The sequence below is a fragment of the Nannobrachium achirus genome (assembly GCF_963921795.1).
Source record: "Nannobrachium achirus genome assembly, chromosome: 8".
In the NCBI taxonomy this organism is placed as follows: domain Eukaryota; kingdom Metazoa; phylum Chordata; class Actinopteri; order Myctophiformes; family Myctophidae; genus Nannobrachium; species Nannobrachium achirus.
The window spans coordinates 22,002,048-22,024,374 of record NC_137817.1 but is presented as its reverse complement, the minus strand read 5'-3'; the positions used below and the strand labels follow the sequence as shown (position 1 = coordinate 22,024,374).

Sequence of the window (22,327 nt, the reverse complement as noted above, 5' to 3'; positions counted from 1 at the left end):
CTCATGTAATGAAGAATATGTGACTGAGCATGACACTGGGGCAGTCATTTTGGAAGCCACTACTTTAGACCACAGCTGAAATTATTTTTTTCTAAAATGTGATAAAGCCACAAAAGCATGTCATAAATATCAGGCTACATTTCACTTAAACGCCAGAGCTTAACTCTGCATGTAAATAAGACTTTTTTTTAATTAATGTGAGAGATCGGGACATAATTCTGTTGGTCCTCCCAAATTTAGAACTTGAATATCTCAAAAGTAGTATTTCAGCATGGCATTATTCTATAAGCCATATCTTCAAAACTGTTGGGTCAATCTCCACAACCAATATATCATTTTGTAGCCATGATTCCCAGCTTTCAAATGAAATGAAAAAATGAAAACAAATTCAATGACTAGCCGTCAGCCGCACTGGGACACAGTGGTAGCACATTGGGAACACAGAGTAAGATATATATAAGCTGTATATATTTATCAACCACAATTGTGAAAATGTATCAATTTCCTCTATATTTAAGCATAACAGGTTGGGAATGTTATGCTTGACCGCACCAGTAATGTAACCTAAAACATTGATAAAAAGACAAATTAAACCATGCTACTGATACTTCTTCAGGTATATGGTTTATTATCAAAAATACATGCTACTTTCTGAAGTCATGTGGCTCGAGGAATTAGTCAGGGGACATTTACAGGTGGATTTGCATCAGCGTAACGGGGGGGACAGTCAACTGAGGGACACACATTGATTTAAAGATTTGAAACATAAAAATCACAACATTTGGTGATAAACAGAATACATACTATATAACATACTAAAAGTCCACAAGCACAACCAAGGGTGCATGTGTTTTTTTTTTTTTTTTCACAGCTAGGAAAGCTGACGGTAGCTGGAGATGACTTGTTCTAGAGATGCAAAACTGTCCAAGAAGTCCTCCTCAGAGATCCCAAACTTTGTGTACTGATGGATGTAGGCCCTGGGACAAAGTAAAAAATAAACATTTAAGTATACTATACCGTAGCATTTCAGGAAAGAAAAGTCATTTGACCATAGATTAGAATTACTGGGGAAATTATCATTCATATTGTAAAACCTAACAAGTCAAAATTCACAAATGAGTCTAGACCAGTCTTTGCACATTATTTTTGTGAATTTCAGGTGAGGACATAACACTTGAGTAAAATATAACTATAGAAACTGCATTCAGATTGCAGCAGAGATTGGGTTCATTCATATAACGTGGGACAACTCACCTAGAAGCAAACATATTCCAGGCCTTCCCCACCATGTTATCAAGGGGCCGGAGTAGAGTCTGGCTGTTACTGACCAGGGTTGCAGACTTCTCGTATTTATTGAAGGGAATAGGGGATTTCCACAGGCTGAAAGCTTCTTCTGATGAGAGCCAGGAGGTGTACAGGGCTGGATCCTGAAAGCTCCCTGAGTACATTAATAAACATTCTTTAGATAATTGTCACAAAATACTGAAACAATTTAGAATGGAATTAAATAAGTTTGGAAGCTATTTTCGGTCATACCTATAGCGCCACCCAGTGCTTACATATACAGTACAAAAGAATATACACTTTGAACATGCAAAACCACTAAGAAAAGAGAATTGCTTGATTTAGTAAGTTAATCATTTCCCCAATATTACTCCCAATCTTTTATCCAGTGAGTATAATGCCTGATTGATACTTGTAGCTCATTTTGTCATGTACCAAAAATAGTTGATCTAACAAGCTCACAAGCTGTAGATCTACTATCTGTGGTTTGCAACCAAGTATAAAAAGACTAGGATGAGATTTTCCTGACCTGTGTCTGCACTGTAAACGTCTTTGCCTCTCAGTATGAGCAGGTTGGCCAGTGAGGCGTTGAAGCCTGCTCCTCTCACACTCCCTCCAGTCGGGATGGGAGGAGCACGCACCTGCCAGTCTATACCTGAAACACAGGAAAACAAAACCAGATGAGGGCCTGGATTGACAGTAGGTACTTAACTGCAACATATTTTGCAACAATCAAAATCAAAGTGCAAAGCTGATCTTTATGGTGTGGCAAGCCGCCCAGAAAGCGCCCGTGTGTGTGCCAATAGACGCCATAAAGGCTGCTATCGTATGAGCTCCTGCATTCCTTGACTTGTGTGTGTCTGGGGATCATTTCACACACCAGTGGACTGATCGGTATCAATATTTTTTGTTCACGCTGCCAGTAAGCCACGGACATAACTCCTCAAATATCTCTGCATAATTATGTATTATTTGATAAATATTTAAGTATTTTATACTGGAGTTCAATGGAGGTCATCATAATACTGATGTCACAGACTGGCCACATAAGTCATATATATATACTGAGACTAGACCTTACCCGTTCGAAGATATGTGCTCCAAAATATGTGCAGAGTGTGGGTTGTGGGGAAAGTTACTGTGGTGCGTGCGTGAGAATATGTGGGAGCATCATAATGTAAGGAGCAGCTCATGGAGGAGTGTATATTTATGATGCAAATAATTTAACAGCAAATTTAGGTGAATAGAAGTATGAATGCGCTTGCTCCACATAGTTTTTTCATACCCGTTGGAAGATGAGACACACATCAAACGCACCTGGTAAAAGCGAGAGAGAGAGAGAGAGAGAGAGAGAGAGAATGCACATTCCTAACTGAGAGAGGGGTGTGTGTGTGGGGCTACAGATCCCATGGCCTGGAGGAACGGACCGTAACCATGACAACAGGCAAAGAAAACGCTAATAAACAGCTTTAATTTGGGAAAAATGAAATTCGGGCTCCGTCACCGTTGGTATAATGCTAATGGCCAATACCATGTGAACTTTGGGATCAGTTGCTGAAGCGAGTGAATAGATAAACGTAGATAAGCGTGAGCGTTAGAGCGTGAGTGTGTGAGTGAGTGAGTGAGTTTGGTGGTTTATCTGATAGAGTGCCTTTATCAGACGTCTATTTTATTTAAATTATTTTTGAGGTTGAAGGACATGCAGACTTGAACAAGGGACAACGTGATTTTGTCTACACTATCCTTTTGCAACAAATTACATCAATTACATGTCCAATGTTGAACAAAACTTCAGTTGGGTTTCCACCAAACCTACCTTCCTCCATCTTGGCGTTGGAGATGAGCATCTGGCGTAGGTGTTTGAGCAGGCCAGGCCAACTGAACACGCTGTAGGCCAGAGAGGAGCTGGCCATCTGAGGGATGGTGCACAGGCTCAGCAGCTTGTATTCAGGATGACAAACCAGGGCAGTCAGCAACTCACCTGAGAGATGAGTAGTGTGTGAAATAATGCAACGCAAACTGTAAAGTGCTTTGGATAAAGGCACTATATAAATTGCAAAAATAAAGATGACAGCCATGTGAAATGGCCAAAGAGCAAAGTTCTGTCATAACGTGCTTTGTGTGTGTGTGTGTGTGTGTGTTCTATGTGGCTCCAAACCTAAGGGGTTTCTGCTGTAGGCTCCATGGGAGTCAGTGGTGAGTGCAGGCTGCAGGACGCTGCCCAGCTGGTGAGCTATAACACTGTTAACGTCACTAAAGGAGATGTGCTTGATGTTCAACAGCTGAGCACAGGTCCTGTGCACCGTGTCGTTCTCATGCACCAGAATGGCGTCCGACAGTCCGTACAGGTGGGACAGCGTCAGGACAGAGTTGTAGTTCTGAACTATCACCTAAAAAAAAGAACAGGAGAAGAAAATAAATGATCATTTGGCTTTCTCAGAGATGATCGGGGATTGATTCCGCTTTAAGGTCTATACTCTTCGTTTTACAACGAATGGCACAAATAACCGATCTACAAGCTCACGTGTGTTGCATCGTTGCGATGCATTGTGAGTTAGCAGATCTACTATTTTTTCTCTATTATTGCCTATAATGCAGTGGTTCTCAAAGTGGGGTCTCCAGCAGAATGTGTTAATACAGCATCACAATCATTTTAATCACTTTATCCATTTATTCTTTGGTTATTCAAAAATAAATGTCTTGCAATTTTTTGAAAATTCTTGAAATGTGTGGAAGATTTTGAATTATTTTAGAATTTCTTAACACAAAGGTTCTCTTCTGGGGGTCCCTGCCACAAAACATTTTCAGATGGGGACAAATATATATCAATTTGGGGTTCCTTGACACAAAAGGTTTGAAAATAGGGAGGGATGCCAAGTTCAAAGTGGTAAAAAGGGATGTAGCTGAGGGTGCCTGGTGGCTCAGCCAGTTAGTGTACACTTAGAGTATGATTTGCAAGGCCAAGGAGCCAAATTCAAATCCGACACCGGTCTTATCTTGCATGTCTCTCCTCTATCTTTCAGCCCTTGGCTTCCTGTCTGAAATGTGAAACATTAACTACTGTAATTATTTTCCTTATGGTTATTATGAACTGAAGAATATGTTTTGTTTTTTTGTCACATTCCTAAGACAATAATTACATTTAAAAAAAAGATAAAGTACCCGGACGGTTCCCCATCCACTGCCATTTCATTTGGGTCCCCAACCAGGGCCATGCATCCGGGTCCCCATCCGGAATCAATGGGGGTAAATTTACTATAATCACATTTTTGTCTTAGGAATACAACAAATACAAAAAAAATATTATTGAAGTCTCCAAGGCTTGAGTAATAAATAGAAAAAGTCATTTTGGGGGTGAACTACACTTTTAATCTTAGATGCAAAATAAGACTCCATTAGAGTCCCATACCTCTCCTGTGCTATAGGGCCAGGTGAGGTGGTTGATGATGAAGGAGTCAGGGTACGCCTCTCGTAGACACTGGGTGACATAGGTGCCGACCCCAGATCCTGTGCCTCCAGCTACACTCATCATGGCCATGAACCCTGCCAGTCTGTCACAGCGCTCCACCTCTCGTCTCACTAGCTCCTCCACCGCCTCTCTATGACGTGGACCATGCACACAAAACCTGGAGAAAGAGAACTCAATTCAACCTCAATTAAAATAAATTCAAGTCTATTGTCATAAAGGTTTCTTACTGTACATATGAACCACTTAGAATATGACGTATGTGCTCGATTATATGAATCCCCTGGTTGTATTATTTGTATACAGCTGTGGCTGAGCTGTCATACTAGCCTGGTTCCAGCCCACAGACAGAGTGGACTGTTTGAAATCAGGCTACTGTCATACATGAAACCCAGGATGGCTGTACAGTATCATCACATCGCTGTCAGGTGGAAACCTCACTATGTCCAAAATGATAAAAGTAGCCGACTGACAAGATCAAAGGATTGTGGATCTGCTACTTTTGATGCTTTTGTGTGAAGCAGTAAAATGATCAAGTAGGGCGTTAATTTATTAAAATACACAAAAAGTTAAAATATGGAGAAAAGAGGTGTCTGCCCGACATTGACGATAAGAAAACTATATTATGTATTTGATAGCGCTTTAGCAGAGTTGTCTGCCTGTGCAGTGAGCATGTGTACAACTACAAGGTGAACAGCACCAGAGAACTGATACTCCCCTGGGGGGCGCCAGTGCTGATGATCAAGAGGTTGGTCAAGGGACAAGAGGTTGACAATCAGTGGTTCTCAACCTGTGGGAGTCCCCACATGATTTGGGGGGGGGGGGGGGGGGGTCCCAGATGACAGTGATAATTGTGATAAAAGTGACAATTTAAGACTTTTAGAACGTTTTTAATACAAACAAAAAAAGACCATTACTTACTGCATCAACAAACTATACTATAAAAACTGGCCAAATTGTCAAATAATAATAAGAAAGAGGCAAAAAATGTGAAAGAAGCCGATCTACATGCTCACAACACCTTGCAACACAAAGCGTTGTGAGCCATTTTCAAGTCAACTCCGACATTCTAAGTGCTTATCGGGTGGGGGGTCCCCAGTTCAAATATGATTAGTTTGGGGGGGGGGGGGGTCACAGCCTGAAAATGTTGAGAACCACTGTCATGTGTTTTCAGATGAACATGATGCTATATGGTGTCTAGGCCCTAGAAATACAAAGATTATAATAACTGCATTAAATCTTCAATTGAGGTTTTATAACTTTTAAATACATTGACAGAATTCACTTTGTTTGCATTCATTTTCATCAAGTTCCTGTGTATCAATATAATCAGTATAATATCACATTTGCCAGAGACATCAGAGACAACCCGCATTATAAAAAAATAACATACGGTATAATAATACCATTTTCACTAAATTGATCACTATTGACTTACCCATTGGCCCAGTTATTTCCAGAGCCTTGCTTCTGGCTGAAGTAAGAATGATCTCCATATCTCCACCTACCAGACTTGGCAGCTTTGGCCATGCTGTGATTGATCACCTTGGGTTCCATGTCAATGAGTACTGCCCTGGCCATAAGGTCTGGGAAAACGACAAGACACAATACTCATGGATGTATTGACAGACACAGATACATAGGCTTGGTCCAAAACAGTGTTAATGTATCCAAAACCGAGATAGCTCCTTTCGGAACCCCTCACTTGCTGCGTAGCAGTGGAGTGAGGGGTTCCGAAAGGAGCTATAACCGAGAGTGGACCCTTAACAGCAGTGGTTGTCAAGAGTGGAGTCTAAAAGACCCCAGGACAGGTTTACCCTCCCCTGACCCTTCTTTGTATTTTCCTACAGTATATATTATTGTCTAGGGAGAGTATGTTTTCCCCTCCGTCCGTGTGTCCGTCCGTCCGTCCGTCCGTGCGTGCGTCCGTCCGTCCGTGCGTCCTCGCAGTTTGTGAGCACCTAATCTCAGTCGCCGTTGGCCCGGACGCTGCCAAAGTGAGCACACACACTCCCTGGATGCCAATCTAGAACCTCTGCCCTAAATTTTTCAAATGGGCCTTTTCTAGCGCCACCTAGTGGCCGATGTTTGCAAAACACATTTTGGTGCACTAGTCTTACAGATTTTGGCCAAAAATCCTACAAATCGGTAGGCAGTATCTCCACAGTCATGTGATCGACACGGATCTGTCCGATTTTGCATATTCCATCCTGATTGGCTAAGATTGGCTTCCAAAGTTTGTAGGATTGAGCCGTTTGGAACAAAATGCCTCAAATCCCAAACGCAAAGTGCAATCATCATGAAATCGCGCACACACGTTCCCACTAGGTCGAAGAAGAAATGCCACTTAAAATTTTTGAAATCAGCCTCATGGTGGCGCTATAACAGGCCGATTTGTGGTTTTACCTATAACTCCACCGATCAATTTCAAACTTTGCAAGCGCACTCCCTAGAAGCTAACGATAAACCTTTGCCCTGCATTTTTCACATAAGCCTTTTATAGCGCCACCTTTGGGCCGACTTATGTAAAACACATTTTTGGATATTACTCCTTGAGATTTTATCCAAAAATCACGCAAATCGGTACACAGTATCTCTATAGTCATGTGATCAAGTCCGATCCGTCTGATATTTCATATGCCATCCTGATTGGCTAATATTAGCTTCCAAAGTTTGCAGGATTGCACCACCAGGACGCACAGCCTGGTGGAGACCTGTGCTCGGAAGAGCACTGCTTCTAGTTTGCACTGTTTTTTTTTTTTTTTGCCTTTTTTTCCTGACTATATCTACTGCATAGTACTGTGTTCTATCCATCTGCCATTCAATGTTATATGAGATACTTCAATGGTTTCCTGTGGAAATAAGCCAAGTGCTTTTCTAGGATCTCCTTTTACTTTTAGTTGACCTTGTACCAGTGAACTGCACCGTCATGAAGCTGTACCTTTTCCTATGCAAACTTCTAATAAAGTCTTCAACCAATCAATCAATCCCCAGCTAAAACTAAAATCATTGATAGTTAGGAACCAAATGAACCCTAGAACTGTCAAGAGAGTTATGGGGGCCCCAATGTCCTAAATGCATTAGCATTACCAAACTGGGGGTCCATTTGGTTCCATTTTGTACAGTCACAGTACATTTAAAGCTTTGGTCCATTTAACAGAAGGAGTTCTTCTAACGCTACGGACCAGAGCTACAGAACATTATCTCTGTCATGTCTCCATTTACCTTCATCATGTGGTGTTTGGTGGAAGAAACGCTCCACGCAGGCTTCACTGTATGCTTTCCTCTGAGCATCGTATGCATCGTTACACAGGACGCCAAACAGCTCCTCTCCCACCTGGTTGCCACACTGTCCAAGCTGCACTGTGACTATGGACATCTGGCAGACAGACAGAGACAGTCCACTTGAAGAGTTTAATTTGGACTCATGGACGCCTGTCCTCGGGGGAACCGCGCGCGAGAGAGCGAAAAGAGAGAGAAAATCATAATGCCTCGAAAGAAAAGTGTCACTTGTGTGTGCTTCACTGACTGCTTGTGGAAGTTGTGCGCGCCTGCTTCCACTCCCGTGTTACACGCAAGATGGTGACCTTAGGTAGCTATGTGTTGTAGGACCTTTACTCCACTACATTTATTTGAAAACGTTAGTTACTAGGCTAGTTACTTTGCAGATGTAAATTATAATATTATAAAACATACATAAACCACTAGCCCTATTTTATACCGTGGCTATTTGAAAATAGCTGATCTTCAAGCTCACAACGCGTTGCATGACTCGCTTCGCCACGCGTTGTGAGCTTATAGATCTGCTATTTTCAAACATTTTGTACTTTTACTTTTCATACTTAAAGTACATTGTGATGCCAATACTTTCATACTTTTTACTTAAAAATAAATAAATATGTGAGTACCTTTTCCACCCCTGCAGCGACCCCTGGAGTCACCGGACATGACGGGTCACCAGTTTCTATGTAACACCTACAACAAAAATGTGGGTCGACCCCGCCCCACCGGTTTGCTCGCGCCGCAGTGCGCATGCTCCGTGTAGTAGCCGGGCATGGCGGCGGTGTGTGTTTGTCCATGAGGTGAGGTGTGAGCAGAGAGCAGAGCTGTTCTCACCGTCTGAGAGGGAGCTGAGAGCGAACCCAACCAAAACACACAGCCATGGCTGCTGTGTTCGACATCGATCTGGACCAGCCGGAGGAAAATGTCTCCGATGATGAGATTGAGGAGGTACCTCAGTAAAAAAAAGCCCGCGTTGTGTCTGTGTCTGTGTGTATGTGTAACTGTCTGCAGGGACTTTGACAGTAAACTGTTCCATAGAAGCTGTTAGCATGGCATGCTAGGCTAGCGCACAGGCCCCAGGTCTTGTTGAACTGCAGCTGAGCTGATGCTGTCGGGGCCTCTCTTTTTTTTGACAGCAGTGAAACCGTAGGCAAATGTTATCTGAGACATAATGTTAAAGCATGATGACAGCGACCATGGATTGGATCGAGCTGTCACTTTGTTTTGCGTTGGTCCAGCGACGTGCGGTACAAGTTGTTGCTATGCTCTGTAGTAGCAAAATGCTACAGAGCCGGCATATGCAGTTTGACAGCTATGGATCGTAGTAGTACTATGTGGATACATGCCTCCACAGCTGCCTGCAAACACAGCCTTCACGTTAACGTTGCTGCTTGGCCGAGGCGCTGCTGCAGTGCCTTGGTTGCTTTCTGGCATGCAACAGTTGATCTGTCAGATCTGGCTACCACCAGTCTGTCTGCTGCAGGGGATTGCAGTACAGTTTAGTGAACTCAATGAACTCTTAGAGCACAGATGATTCAATGGGTCCACACAGTTCACTATAGCAAGGCATGTATGTTGACTTTACTAGAAGAGTTTCCATCGCGGCAGCTGTGGATTTCCTCACGCCGGTGTTGACTGTTGTCTACAGTACAGAGCAGACACTCTTGCCTGAGTTGCTTAATGTCTTGCATCATGTTAACATTTATGTGGCAAGGATCAAGAATGTCTAATAAATCACAGCACGGCCAAAGTTGAACGCCTTTTTAACTGCAGTGCTAAGTTCATCGTAATACACAAATACATGTTTAAAACACTTGAATTGTAGGCCCTCTTGTACCCCATGTTTCAGCATCATTCGTGATTCCATTACTGAAAGGACACTGTTAGCATCTGTTCTGTAAGTCTAGTCTACATGACAGTTAAACCACTGTAGGGCCACTTTATTTATTTAAGCAGCAGCTGCACACGGAAGTGAAGTGATAAAACATTGTGATAAAATGACATGACACATGTCAGGCCACAGCTCAACTTAGTTAAAATAAAATAGATTCATATTGCTGTTTGTACACAAGCTGTCAGGCAGCCTCCATACTCTTGTCCCCTCAGTGTATATCTGCAATTAAATGCAGGCTATTTTCTATTTCCTCTGCCAGGCTCAAATCAATAATTTCATGGAGCAGTGCAGCGGATTTGAGTTGTAAGTGCTTACCGTCATGCATGTACACTGTACAGTATGTATGTTACTTTGTTAATGTCCATTATGTGCTGTGTGTGTGTGTGTGTGTGTGTGAGCATGTCTGCGAGCGTGTGTGTGTGTGTGTGTGTGTGTGTGTGTGTGTGTGTGTGTGTGTGTTTGTTTGTTACATATCTGCGTGCGTGTGTGTGTGAGCAAAACTGAGCATGTCTGCATCAGTGAGCGTGTCTGAGCGAGTCTGCGTGCATGCACATCTAAAGTATGCTTTGAGATTCTGGCGGGTATTTGAAATTGATTCAGTACTGTCGGCTTTCTCTCCTCACAGCAACATGGACGACTGTGAGAAGATCGAGATCTCGGAGGACAACGTCAACAAAGGAACTGAAAACATCAGACCGGAATGTTTTGAACTGCTGCGAGTTCTGGGAAAAGGCGGTTATGGAAAGGTATTGGTATATGGTTGATGAAAATATGACATGCCTGGACCAGTCTCGCGTGGCCAGACTGTTTCCTGCCACCAGTCTGGCAACAGCACGAAAGCTCTGACCATGAGCAAGCGATCCGTTTCGTCTTTACAGTCACACATTAATTTATGAAAAAACATGAACATTTTAAATATGGAGATGAGAAGTTTCTACCCGACAGCAATGATGGGTTGTGTTGATGGCACAACCTGCACTTTAGAAAAGAAGAGAAGGTGTCTACTATGCTCCCTAAATAAATGTATTAAAGTCAGCGGAAAAATAAAAAACACAACACAATTCCGCTGACTTTAATACATTTATTTGGGGAGAATCTAGACAGTGTGCGGACCTTCTCTTCTTTTCTACTATTTCAATTTCTGGTCCAGCACCCGTTTCTAATGTGAAGCAATTGCTACATTTTGTTGCTGTCGGGCATAACCTTGTATCTCCATATTTTAACTTTGTATATGTTTTCGTAAATTAATGCCATACTTCATAAGTGTCACACAAAAGTAGTGAAAATATCAGATCTACAAGCTCACAACCCATCACGATAAGACCTGTTGTGAGCTTATAGATCGGCCACTTTCACTACTTAAGAAGAACATTTTTTGATTTGTAACAACAACAAAAAAAACAACGTTTTGGACATATAAGGTGTCCACCCGACAGTGCGGGAGAGTGTTTTTGAGCGGTGGTCACACCGTCTCCATAGCGTGTCCGTGTGTGTATGTATGTTTGTTTGTTTGTTTGTATGTATGTATGTGGGTGGGTCTGTATGTAGCCTCAAGCCTGTGTAGTACCTTTTATGACCACACATGTTAAGGGAGGGGCGCTGTTCTCAGGCCAGGCCAGGCACACACACACGCACACACACACAGGGGGGGGGGGGGGGGGTTGGTGGGTAAACCACCGCTCAGTTCACACGGGTGTGATTTTTTGCAGGTCTTTGAGTCCGAGCGTATCAAAAAGGCAACTGTTTTAAGGCAGCGGAAGCTTGTGATTGACTGCGCGTAGGTGACGAAAGTCATGAGGACGGAGATACACCTAAACCTAACTTTAACCCCTAGCCCTAACCTCAGTAAAACTAATGCTGGTGAATGCTAACCTGGTGAAATGCTAACCTGGCGACGAGGGTGAATGCTAACCTGCCGACGCCGGTGAATGCTAACCTGGCGAGTGGTGAGTGTTAAACTGGTCGGACCAACGGTGCTTAATCCATTTGCTTTTTTGATACACTCGGACTGAAATACCTGCAAAAACACTCTCCCCCGACAGTGCAGATTTGCAACAGCTTATTTCGTAGTGACATGTGTTAATCCGCTTTCTTCTTGTCCAGGTTTTTCAGGTTCGAAAAGTTGTCGGAGCTGCTTCTGGCAAAATATTCGCTATGAAAGTCCTAAAGAAGGTACTTGTCCCCCTCTCCTCCCCCGCACTCTGTCCCTTGAGTAATCTTGTTCTCACCAGCTGTTGACATTAAATACTACAGTACAAGAAATTATCCACACATAATGATATGAAGTGCCTTACAGTGGCTTTCAATTTGTACACTTAATTAGAGCCTGGCCGATGATGCCATGTTTTTGGGTCCGATGCCAATCCCAATTGCCTAGTTGACCGATTACCGATGTTTTCACTGATTTATTTATTTTGGTGGTGGTTGTTGTGCAAAATAAATCCATTCAAATTTGAAAAACTTTATTACAATGAATCAAGCTTGTAGTTGAGCCATTTTTGAAAATTCTTCCAAATTGACATGACCAAAACGCCAGCGGCTGCATAATTGCAGAAACGGATGTCGTCAAAAAAGTCAAATAGTGACCTATATTTATCGGCAATACCAAAATATCAGTCTCTTGATAATATGACAACAGTGACAAATGAAAATTGCATTACGTTGTTTCTGTCTGCAAATATTTGCTGTCCTTGAAGCCAGTGGTTGGGTAAGATATGACCCCTAGTTGGTAGATTATGTATTTGTGCTGCCCTGCTGCAGTCTTGGCTATTAAAAAACTAAAGAAACAGTCTCTGTTAGATTCTGCCCAATAGCCACACTGCTTCTGCTTGATTAGCTGAAATGACTCAAATGACAACTTGCACTCTGCCAAATTTCCACCGGTGGGATTTGATTGTTTAACTGCAAAGTGGTGTGCAGTGCTGCCGGCACAGCAGCCAATAACCTTGATTTATACTGCATAATGACTATCAAATACAGTATGTTGTTGAATTACTAGGTATTATGATAGTGGTGAATGCTGCATTTATTTTGCTAGGTACTAGTAGACACCCGATTGTTTTCAGCTTCTATTAATGACCAAAAAAGCAAAACGATTCTTGTTTAAGTTACCAGTACAGAGTTAGAGTAATATTAATACACAATGTACAGTATTTGTCACAGACGGACCTTCATGGTAATAACAAAAAAGCTGTACTTTACGAATATATAAAACTAAAATACCATTATTATTTACTATGACAGACTCTTGTAGCAATCTTTCATTCTCAAACTCTGGGTGGTTATACGAGGGGGTGCGGCTGCAACCCCAGTTCTGTGGCTAGGGGTTGTAAGAAAAAAGTAATATGGGGAATGAAGTATTCCTTGAAATTAGTGGAACATTTCTCAGGGTTGTTGATTTCACAATTGAACATACTGTAGCAAATCTTGCTGCCGGAGAACCTGCTAAATCGGTTTCTGCCTCTATCATTTAGTTCTGGGAGATTTTCCTATCTACATTGCCCTAAAAATACATTTCCTGGTGTATCTCGAGCCTTTGTGACATGCTGTTTTGCCGTCCACCAGGCTATGATTGTACGCAACGCTAAGGACACTGCCCACACCAAGGCGGAGAGGAATATTCTAGAGGAGGTGAAGCATCCCTTCATCGTGGACCTCATCTATGCCTTCCAGACGGGGGGGAAGCTCTACCTTATCCTTGAGTATCTCAGTGGTTAGTACCAAACAATACACCCACAACATACATGCAGAAACATATAGCCACATCATTTTAACCACTTTAGCTATGTCAATATATGCTACATTTTAAATACATTAATTTAAAAAAGGACATTTGCAGTCATAAAGCGATGCATTGTGAATGTTAAGTATACAATAGGGCTCAAGTGGTTAGACTTAAAACATTGCATCATGACGCATTGTGAGCTTGTAGATGTGCAATTTTGTTTGGTTGTTGTAACCACCAAAATGAAATGATATTTTGTAATTTTCAGAGATTAAACAATCCTATGGTAGTTGGTGTGTGAAGTGCACTTGTTACACTTGTGCATGCACTCAGACACCATGCCCAGTTCACAACCAGATTGATGGCTGGCCATTCTTTCCACCCACTGTTCTGTCTCCAGAGATTCCATTCAACCCACTAGACATTACTGTCTCTTAATACTGATGGGCTTGTTTTCCTGTTGGGGTGGACACCATTTAACAGCTTTAGATGTTTTAAAGATGTGGGTTACCACCTAGTACTGTATGAAATCATTGGTGTATTACCGGTAACTTAAAAGTATTTATTTTCCAAAAATAGGCCCAGAGTATTATTATTAATTTCAAGGACCCGCCAGTTTTATGTTGTCTCTGGCGGTTGGAAACGTTATTTGTCCAAAACTGTTACCTCTCAAAATGCGTCGCTTCACGCCGCTTCACCTTCATATCGCTTCACCTTCATATATTCTAGATACATTGCGCATGCAGTGAAATATTCAAAAAATGTTTTAATTTATATTTTTATGGCATACAGCTCATGAAAATCTAAAATCAAGTCAAGAGTTGCTGAAGTCCAGTTTGAAGTTTCCGCAATCAGTGATGATTTGGGGTGCTATTAAATCTGCTGCTTTTTTGCACTATATTATAATACAGTAGATGGATCATCACTGTAAAATCCTCAGTGTTCATTTAACACTAATAGTGCCTCTTAATCTGAAGGTTGCTTGGTGCCTCGGTGCCACGCCGTTTCCTCCATAGGCCGCCGCTATTATTTTGAAGGGCTGGAAGGGGGTTGTTTTTGTTTTTTTGGATTATCACTTGACGGCAACGATTACGTCATCTAGTCACATGACAGTGTGAGCCCAGAAGAGAACATGGCTGCGCCCTGCGTTTGTGTACAGTATGGAGGAGTGGAGACCATCCTTTGTATAAGAATGTCCCTTTTGGAGAAAATGAAGTCTCTTTATGGGTCTCTCAATGGATTTACTATGGAGGACGTTAACTTCGCGTGCACGCCCGACGTGAGTTGTAAACAAATCGCAGACATTACCGATGCGGGCGGGACCGGAGCGACGTACAGTAAGTAATTATACCTTTACTGTATATACAGTAAGATTGACAGTCCTCACCGTCAACGGCGCCATGGTATTAACCCTTTCAATGACGGTGAGCGCCGTCAACAGCAGCAGAACAGTTAAGAGAGAGTGTACAAAACAAACATACACTCTCTGAGTTACAGACCTGTGTGTAAGGGTCCATTTGGACCCCTGGTGGAGCCCCGGACTCGACGTTGAGGAGCAGTTCAGCTGATGATGAAGCTAATGCTGTTGTGTTGGACTCTGCAGGTGGAGAGCTATTCATGCAGTTGGAGAGGGAGGGTATCTTCATGGAAGACACGGCCTGGTCAGTATATCTTAATAGGCAACAAGTCACATCTTTACCTTTAAAAGTGCTTTACATTATTGTATAAGATTTAATGGGTCTAGCTGTCAATAAGAGGCTTGGCTTTTGATGTTATCAATGAATTAACAGCCCATGCCTAGATGATGCACCACGTGTGTGCACACTGTTCACAGCTTTCAAACAAAAAAGTCCGCTTGGAAATCCGTTCAGGCATTCATGATTTAGGAGCCATTATGTTTTCTTCAGATGTAAACAAACATGGCTGCCATGTTTGAAAGAATGGGTTGGTATGGGGGTTAAACATGCAATTTCGCGATCGCGATCATGCCTAATACATTTCTGGAGGTAAAAAAAAAAATCGAAAAAAAAAAAAAAAAAAATCTTCAAAAACGGCCCAAACTCGGGGTTGGCACAGGGGTGGTACCTTTTCAAACTCGGGAAACTCGGGGTTGACACCAGATGTGTTAATTGTTACGGTTAACTATTGATGATGGATACATATCCCTGCGTTTACAGAAAGTGCACAACATAATCTAAAGATGTTAACCTTTGTGTGTGTGTGCATGCGTGCGTGTGTGTGTGTGTGTGTGTGTGTGTGTGTAGCTTCTACCTGGCAGAGATTTCCATGGCCCTGGGCCACCTGCACCAGAAAGGCATCATCTACAGAGACCTGAAGCCTGAGAACATCATGCTTAACAGCCAAGGTGTGTGTGCGTGCGCACGCACATACATGCTTGTATTACTGTACTTAGGGACCATTTTCCTGAAATCTATTCCAAAAATCTATTTGTCATAATGTATCATTTCTCTTCCAGGGCACGTCAAATTGACAGATTTTGGCCTATGCAAAGAGTCCATCCATGATGGCACAGTTACCCACACCTTCTGTGGTACTATAGAATACATGTAAGTCAGTATTGCTCCCTCCCTTTCTCATTTGTTTACAGTTCACACACTTCCACACATATCATTTTATACACTAACAACTCAAATCCTCCCTCCTTCCCTCATGTCTATCTTCTTAACAATGTGTGCTTATACTTTTTAGGGCTCCTGAGATCTTAATGAGAAGTGGACACAACAGAGCAGTTGACTGGTGGAGTCTGGGCGCTCTGATGTATGATATGCTTACAGGAGCGGTGGGTTCAACAAATTAATATCTAACCTGAAATTACAGCATCCCTAGTTTTATTTGTACCTTTGTTTTCACCTCCCCTTAGGCCACTTATTAAACTGTCCTGTCAGATCATTTGTTTTTACTAACTGATTAAGCACAGAGTACATAGCTTTATTCTAGATTTGATTAGAGGATGTGATAGGATTAAATGTCCTTGATGTTGAACTCCAACTTTTAATTAAAAGCCAATTTGTTGTAATTACATTCTTTTCTTCTTCTTTTTTAGCCACCATTTACTGGCGAAAACCGAAAGAAGACCATTGACAAGATCTTGAAATGCAAGCTGAACCTTCCCCCATACCTCACACAAGAAGCTAGAGATCTCCTAAAACGGGTAACTGTCACATCAAAAACTGTCCACAAACTAGAAAGATTGCATCTGCTGTGACTCAGAAGGTAGAGTGGCCGTCTTGGAATCCTCCTTGTTTCAGGTCGGAAGTGTCCTTGAGCAAGAAGTTAACTGCTCCTGGGCAGGTTGGCTTCCATGGTTAAGTCAATCATCTGTGTGAATGGGTGAATGATTAAATGTCATTGGAGAAAGCTATTTAAGTGCCCCTTTTAGCATTTATATACAATATGCCAACCCTACGCATTTGTCAAGATAAAATATGAATGCTATCATGTAAGACCTTGAACTTGATTGTAACCTTGACCTTTGACTGACCCAAACGTTAATCATCATCTATCTATCAGGGGCAGCCTTCTGATCTTTTCCCACAAGTTTCAGGAAAATCCACCCTCTGTTAGCAAAGGCGACGAAGAGTTTACACAAAGTTATTACAATATGTGTGTATGTGTTTAAAAAAGATTACATATTTCACATATTTGTCAATAATTTGCTTTTGTTACTGTCTTGTGCCCAGTTGCTGAAGAGAAATGCGTCATCCAGACTAGGAGCTGGGGCAGGAGATGCTACAGAGGTGCAGGTGAGGAAAACATTGTACTTTGTTCTGATATTATTGTCATTATAGCATCCTTTTCTAAGAAGACCTAATTTAGACTTTAAACAATGTATTGTAGACTTGACCTCATCCATTCATTAAACTTAATTCTTGATTCTCAGTTTTTCTCCAATAAATAGCATAAATAGTTATGGTCATAACTGCTTATTACATATTAGTGATTTATTATTGTTATTATGAATATTATTATAAAGACGCACATTTGTAAATACATTCACTGACTGCTCTGATTGGCTAAGTGCAAGAAAGCCTGGGAACAGGTTTATCCACAATCTATGAGAATAGTCTATAGAAATAAACACTGAACCCTGTGGTGTTCAAACCTTCCCCCCCATCCCCCCCTCACCCCACATGCTGAATGTGATTGGCTAGTTTTCTCACTCATTTGCAGAAAAAAGGTGCATCGATTGGCCAGTTTTGCTTTGTCTTGCGTTCTGTGCCACCACCTTTAGCATCTCAAATGTTGCCATTCTACACTGAAGCTGAATCTAAAGTGCTGTGTCTCTTTTTCCTACATTTAAACATGTATTGGTCTTTCCTTCCGGCAGGCGCATCCATTCTTTAGACATATCAACTGGGAGGAGCTGCTGGCCAGGAAAGTGGAGCCTCCCTTTAAACCCTTCTTGGTAAGTTGTAGCCAAGGATACATGTACTGCTAGCAGGGGCGTCACAAGGGGGGTGGGGAGGAGTAGGACTGAGCAAGGTGGAGGGGCCTTCATTATTTTATCTATTGAGAAATAGCAAATATTTAAGCTCACTGCAAGCTTGTAGATCTCCTATTTTTGAAAAGTCGTGGAATTGTGTGCAAAAACTGAAATCTTTGAATATATGTATTTTTAAGCAAACATTTGTAACTCAAATTTTGCTTTTTTGGGGTCCCTGGAACTAAATATTTTGAGAGGGGGGGGTCCGTGGCCAAATACATATCATTTTGGGGGTCCTTCGCACCACTGACATAGAAACATAGGAACAAGGATTTTAAATCTTCAGACGATTTTTCAAAAATAGCAGATCTACAAGCTCGCAGCGCTGCACTCGGTGCCGCGCTGTGAGCTTGTATATCTGCTATTTTTCAATAGTTAAAGCACAAAACAATGCAGTGAATCCTTGTACCCAGGGCCCAGAATTTGGTGCGACACCCCTGACTGCTAGGTTGGCATGACTTTGATATGGTGATTGATCACGATTCTTTTCATGTGAAATTTGTTACAATTAATTTACTCCAAAAGACCAAATAAAACAACTACTACTACAAGATTGCTCTAGGAGAAGAACACCAATACAAATATTTTATTTGTCTCTTTTTATCAAGGTTTTATTATTTAGCATCTTATTAATTAAGTTTGACTGTATATAATGTGTTTTACCGGATATTTGTGCAGCCCTCGGTAGATGACACAAGTCAAAATTACTTCAGAAATGTCTTAAGAGCATACATTCATAGCAGTGGGAAAGGTACATCTATTTGTCATAGGCCTGAACTAGATTGGTTGGAGATTGAGACAGCAATTCAACCCAAGTGTTCTCCTGTTTCAGGCCGCACCTTTGTTAGTGGACACACCTGCTCATGTTTCTATATACCTCACCATGTTTCTAGTCTCTTTTCTCTCCTCTAAACACTAGGTCTGTCACAATTCATATATAAAGGCCTGATCGCAACTATTTGAGATAATAACAAGCTCACAACGTGATGCGACATGTTGATTGATTGGCTATTTCCAAAATAATATAATAAACAATAAATCAGTATTAAAATCAGTCAGTTCTTTGTATATTTAAATTAGTTGTCATATCTGCCCAGGGTAATCTTTGTTTGTTCATCAAGCCTAACAGAAATGTTATTTGTATTTATATGCCAGCATTGAACACTGGTTCAATGCTAAAAGCGCAATAAAACTTTAGTATTGATCGCAAATTATTTAAATCGTCATGATTGTGACAGCCCCTACTCGACTACTAATCTCCTCTCCTCTTCCTCTATGTCTCTGCAGCAATCAGCAGATGATGTGAGTCAGTTTGACTCAAAGTTCACCAGTCAGACACCAGTTGACAGCCCAGACGACTCAACCCTCAGTGAAAGCGCCAACCAAGCCTTCCTGGTATGTACTGTGCACTCCAGCTGATGCTGCTTTTGTTTTGTTACTTTTTATTCTTTGTTTTTATTGAACCACCCAAGTATCAAATCGTCTCTGTTGGGTGTTACTTTTCAGGATACAAGATCTGCTACTTTTGATGCTTTTGTTATGACACTGTAGTATGATTAAGTATTTTGTTAATTTACGAAAAGACACACACAATTATTGAAATAAGAGGTTTCTGCCTGATGAAATGGACAATATCTGTTGTTTAGTGTATGAAATTATGTACCTCCTCTGACCCTTAAAGGACCCATATATGCTGTTCACTTCTGTACTCTAGTTTGAAGGCATTCAGATGTCACAATAATTTTATATTGTGTCCTTTTCTTTCTTTCTTTTTAATCTTTGATTATGAGAACTACAACGAACATGGCAACAAACCAAAAGAATAAATACCCTGTACTTACACTTTACATACTTTTCTCCTTTATTTAACCAGGCAAGGCATGATTAAGAACAATTTCTTATTTACAACTGCGGCCTGGCAAAACATCAACCAATAGAAACAACACATTGTAATATAGAAGACAGTAAAAAAATGCATAAAAAAAAAAATATGTGCAACGAAGCAGTCTGAGGGACAGCAGCATTTGGCTGCTGTCGCCGATGACTGATGAAATCCAATGTATCTAGACCACTGTTTCACAAACAATGGGAACCACACTGATCTAGAGAACGCTTTGAACAAGACAGGTGTGTCACATGGCATCATGCTATAATGGCATTAATCAAACAAATGTTTTGCACTCCTTGTAGGGTTTCACATATGTTGCTCCATCAGTCCTGGAACACGTCAAAGATAGGTTCTCGTTTGAGCCGAAAATCCGCTCACCTCGGCGGTTTTTGGGGAGCCCAAGAACACCTCTCAGGTATGCCAACTGATTTGATTGATTGATTGAATACTTTATTAGTCATGCATGTAAAAGGCACAAGGTACAGTCAGACAGTAAGGATAAAAGGATAACACAAACAACTAAGTCCTGAGGACTTTTCTCATATGTATTCAATTAATCAACATAGCATAAGAAATAACACAATAATAAATGTCATCAACAAATACAAAACACTACATGTAAATGTAGTTTTTACCTTCCCGTGTGGTCTCCTGATATATGGTTTTTCAGGACAGTTTTGAAAGTTGCCTCAAACAACTGCTGATTACGTAACAGTTGCGACGGGCCAAAATCTCACCGAACTCACATGTTCTGTTTGTCCCTCCCTCCCTCCTTCCAGTCCGGTCAAATACTCTGGGCCCGAGTGCTGGGCCCGTAGCCCTCTCCTCCCTGGTGGAGGAGGAGGAGCGCCCAGCCTCCTCCCTGCAGCCCAGGAGCAGGCCATGGAGCTCTCCACCCCAGAGCAGATGGACGTCACTGCCAGCGCGGAGGCGTCTGCGCCCCTGCCCATCCGCCAGCCTGGCCAGGTGAAGCAGCAAGCCTACCCTAATGTTGCTAAGCGACCTGAGCATCTACGTATGAACCTATGACCCCACTGCCAAGCATCCTTAGGAGAGTTTCTTTACTTTTCTCTTTTCTTTGTCCATATTTTCTCTTCTTTTTTTAAGGATTGAAAAAAGCAAAATTAAAAAAAGAAAAAGCGAAAGATGGATATTAGAGACTATGAAAATCGCACATCAACACGCAAATGCCGTACTACCTTGAATTAGTGTGTGTGTGTGTTTGTGTGTATGTGTGGGGCATGGGGCTGTGACTTCAGTGTGCAGCGAGTGCCACACTGACTACACCATCACTACCACATCCACCTTCCCCCCTCCTGACTGTTCCTCGGGTCTCCTTTAGCCTTCATCTTCACCCCTCCCCCCTGAAACCGGACTAATAGGACTGGGTATCTCTTTGGGATCTACAGCCTACAGGCAGTGTCACACCTTGGACTTTTAAGAATGGTGATATTGTATCATGCAGTATGCCACTCGCCATTTACACTAAAATGCAGTCAAAGTTGGTCTACTGCACTAGACAGAGATCCAAAGCGCTTTGTGCTATTCTGAATGAACGCCGATAAGGAAATTGCTTCCATTCAAACGGTTGGGAGATTCTGACAGTATTTCTTGGGAGAACAAATGCTTCCTAGGGTCTGAGTGAGATCAAATAATTGTTTTGTTAATTGTAAGGAAGAAAGACAAAAACATTTGGGAGCAGCTTTGAGTTGATGATGAGGCTCTGATAATGAATATAGCTTTATGTCTTAAATATGTTTTAATGGATGGATCAACTGTGCTATGTATCAATGATGGATCAATGAGCCTCAATAAAAAAAACAGACAAATGTTTACTTTTTACATTCTCTCACTATTCGTGTCATGGATGACTTATTGAATGGCTTGTTTGATGTGGGACCCACACAATCGCTGACTTTCAGTGCATAACCCACTTGATCACTTTCACTAGATCAGCCAGCACATAATCGGGCATCGTTTTGCTTTATTTTCAGGTTGTAGAATCTGCCTCTGGTTTGGAAAATAAGTGTGCACAAAGTGCTGATGTAGTCAATTAAAAAAAACAATATTTTATATCTGTGCCCTGGAGACTCCCCAAAGGCCCTTCTTCCTTGTTGGGTTCTGATGAGGAGCTGCTTCCCTCTACAGGACAAGAGGAGTAATGTCGGCCTGATCTGCTGTAGGGATACTGCCTCTGCAATAACAGTAACATTAAAGGAGGCGTAAGCGATATTTTGTTGTAAAAGAACAAATGTTAAAGCTCTATATTCCATCTCTCCAGCTCT

The 22,327-nt window shown here is 41.7% G+C and overlaps 2 protein-coding genes across 2 annotated transcripts; one reads left to right on the top strand and one right to left on the bottom strand.

Annotated features, from left to right (window-relative positions):
* Nucleotides 1-669: 669 nt before the first annotated feature.
* Nucleotides 670-8,188, bottom strand: tubd1 (tubulin, delta 1). The gene is made up of 8 exons (XM_080731436.1): nucleotides 7,976-8,188; nucleotides 6,189-6,336; nucleotides 4,694-4,910; nucleotides 3,443-3,674; nucleotides 3,101-3,265; nucleotides 1,814-1,939; nucleotides 1,255-1,438; nucleotides 670-977 (listed from the first exon to the last, which is right to left on the bottom strand). The coding sequence occupies exons 1-8, from the start codon at nucleotides 8,127-8,129 to the stop codon at nucleotides 872-874; spliced, it is 1,332 nt and encodes a 443-aa protein (XP_080587562.1). The 5' UTR covers nucleotides 8,130-8,188; the 3' UTR covers nucleotides 670-871.
* A 617-nt stretch (nucleotides 8,189-8,805) lies between these two features.
* Nucleotides 8,806-21,864, top strand: rps6kb1b (ribosomal protein S6 kinase b, polypeptide 1b). Its single transcript, XM_080731377.1, has 15 exons — nucleotides 8,806-8,980; nucleotides 10,186-10,229; nucleotides 10,552-10,672; nucleotides 12,030-12,098; nucleotides 13,491-13,638; nucleotides 15,254-15,311; nucleotides 15,915-16,015; nucleotides 16,127-16,217; nucleotides 16,360-16,450; nucleotides 16,715-16,822; nucleotides 17,352-17,414; nucleotides 17,999-18,076; nucleotides 19,442-19,549; nucleotides 20,345-20,457; nucleotides 20,822-21,864. The coding sequence occupies exons 1-15, from the start codon at nucleotides 8,912-8,914 to the stop codon at nucleotides 21,069-21,071; spliced, it is 1,512 nt and encodes a 503-aa protein (XP_080587503.1). The 5' UTR covers nucleotides 8,806-8,911; the 3' UTR covers nucleotides 21,072-21,864.
* The last annotated feature ends 463 nt before the right edge of the window (nucleotides 21,865-22,327 follow it).

Coding starts and splice junctions, on each gene's coding strand:
- tubd1 (XM_080731436.1), bottom strand. CDS start 8,129: ATGTCCATAGTCACAGTGCAGCTTGGACAGTGTGGCAACCAGGTGGGA. Junction 6,337..7,975: donor CCAAACACCACATGATGAAG/GTAAATGGAGAC, acceptor TCGTTTTCCCAG/ACCTTATGGCCAGGGCAGTA. Junction 978..1,254: donor TGGAATATGTTTGCTTCTAG/GTGAGTTGTCCC, acceptor ACTTTGTCCCAG/GGCCTACATCCATCAGTACA.
- rps6kb1b (XM_080731377.1), top strand. CDS start 8,912: ATGGCTGCTGTGTTCGACATCGATCTGGACCAGCCGGAGGAAAATGTC. Junction 13,639..15,253: donor TATCCTTGAGTATCTCAGTG/GTTAGTACCAAA, acceptor TGGACTCTGCAG/GTGGAGAGCTATTCATGCAG. Junction 16,218..16,359: donor TGTGGTACTATAGAATACAT/GTAAGTCAGTAT, acceptor TATACTTTTTAG/GGCTCCTGAGATCTTAATGA.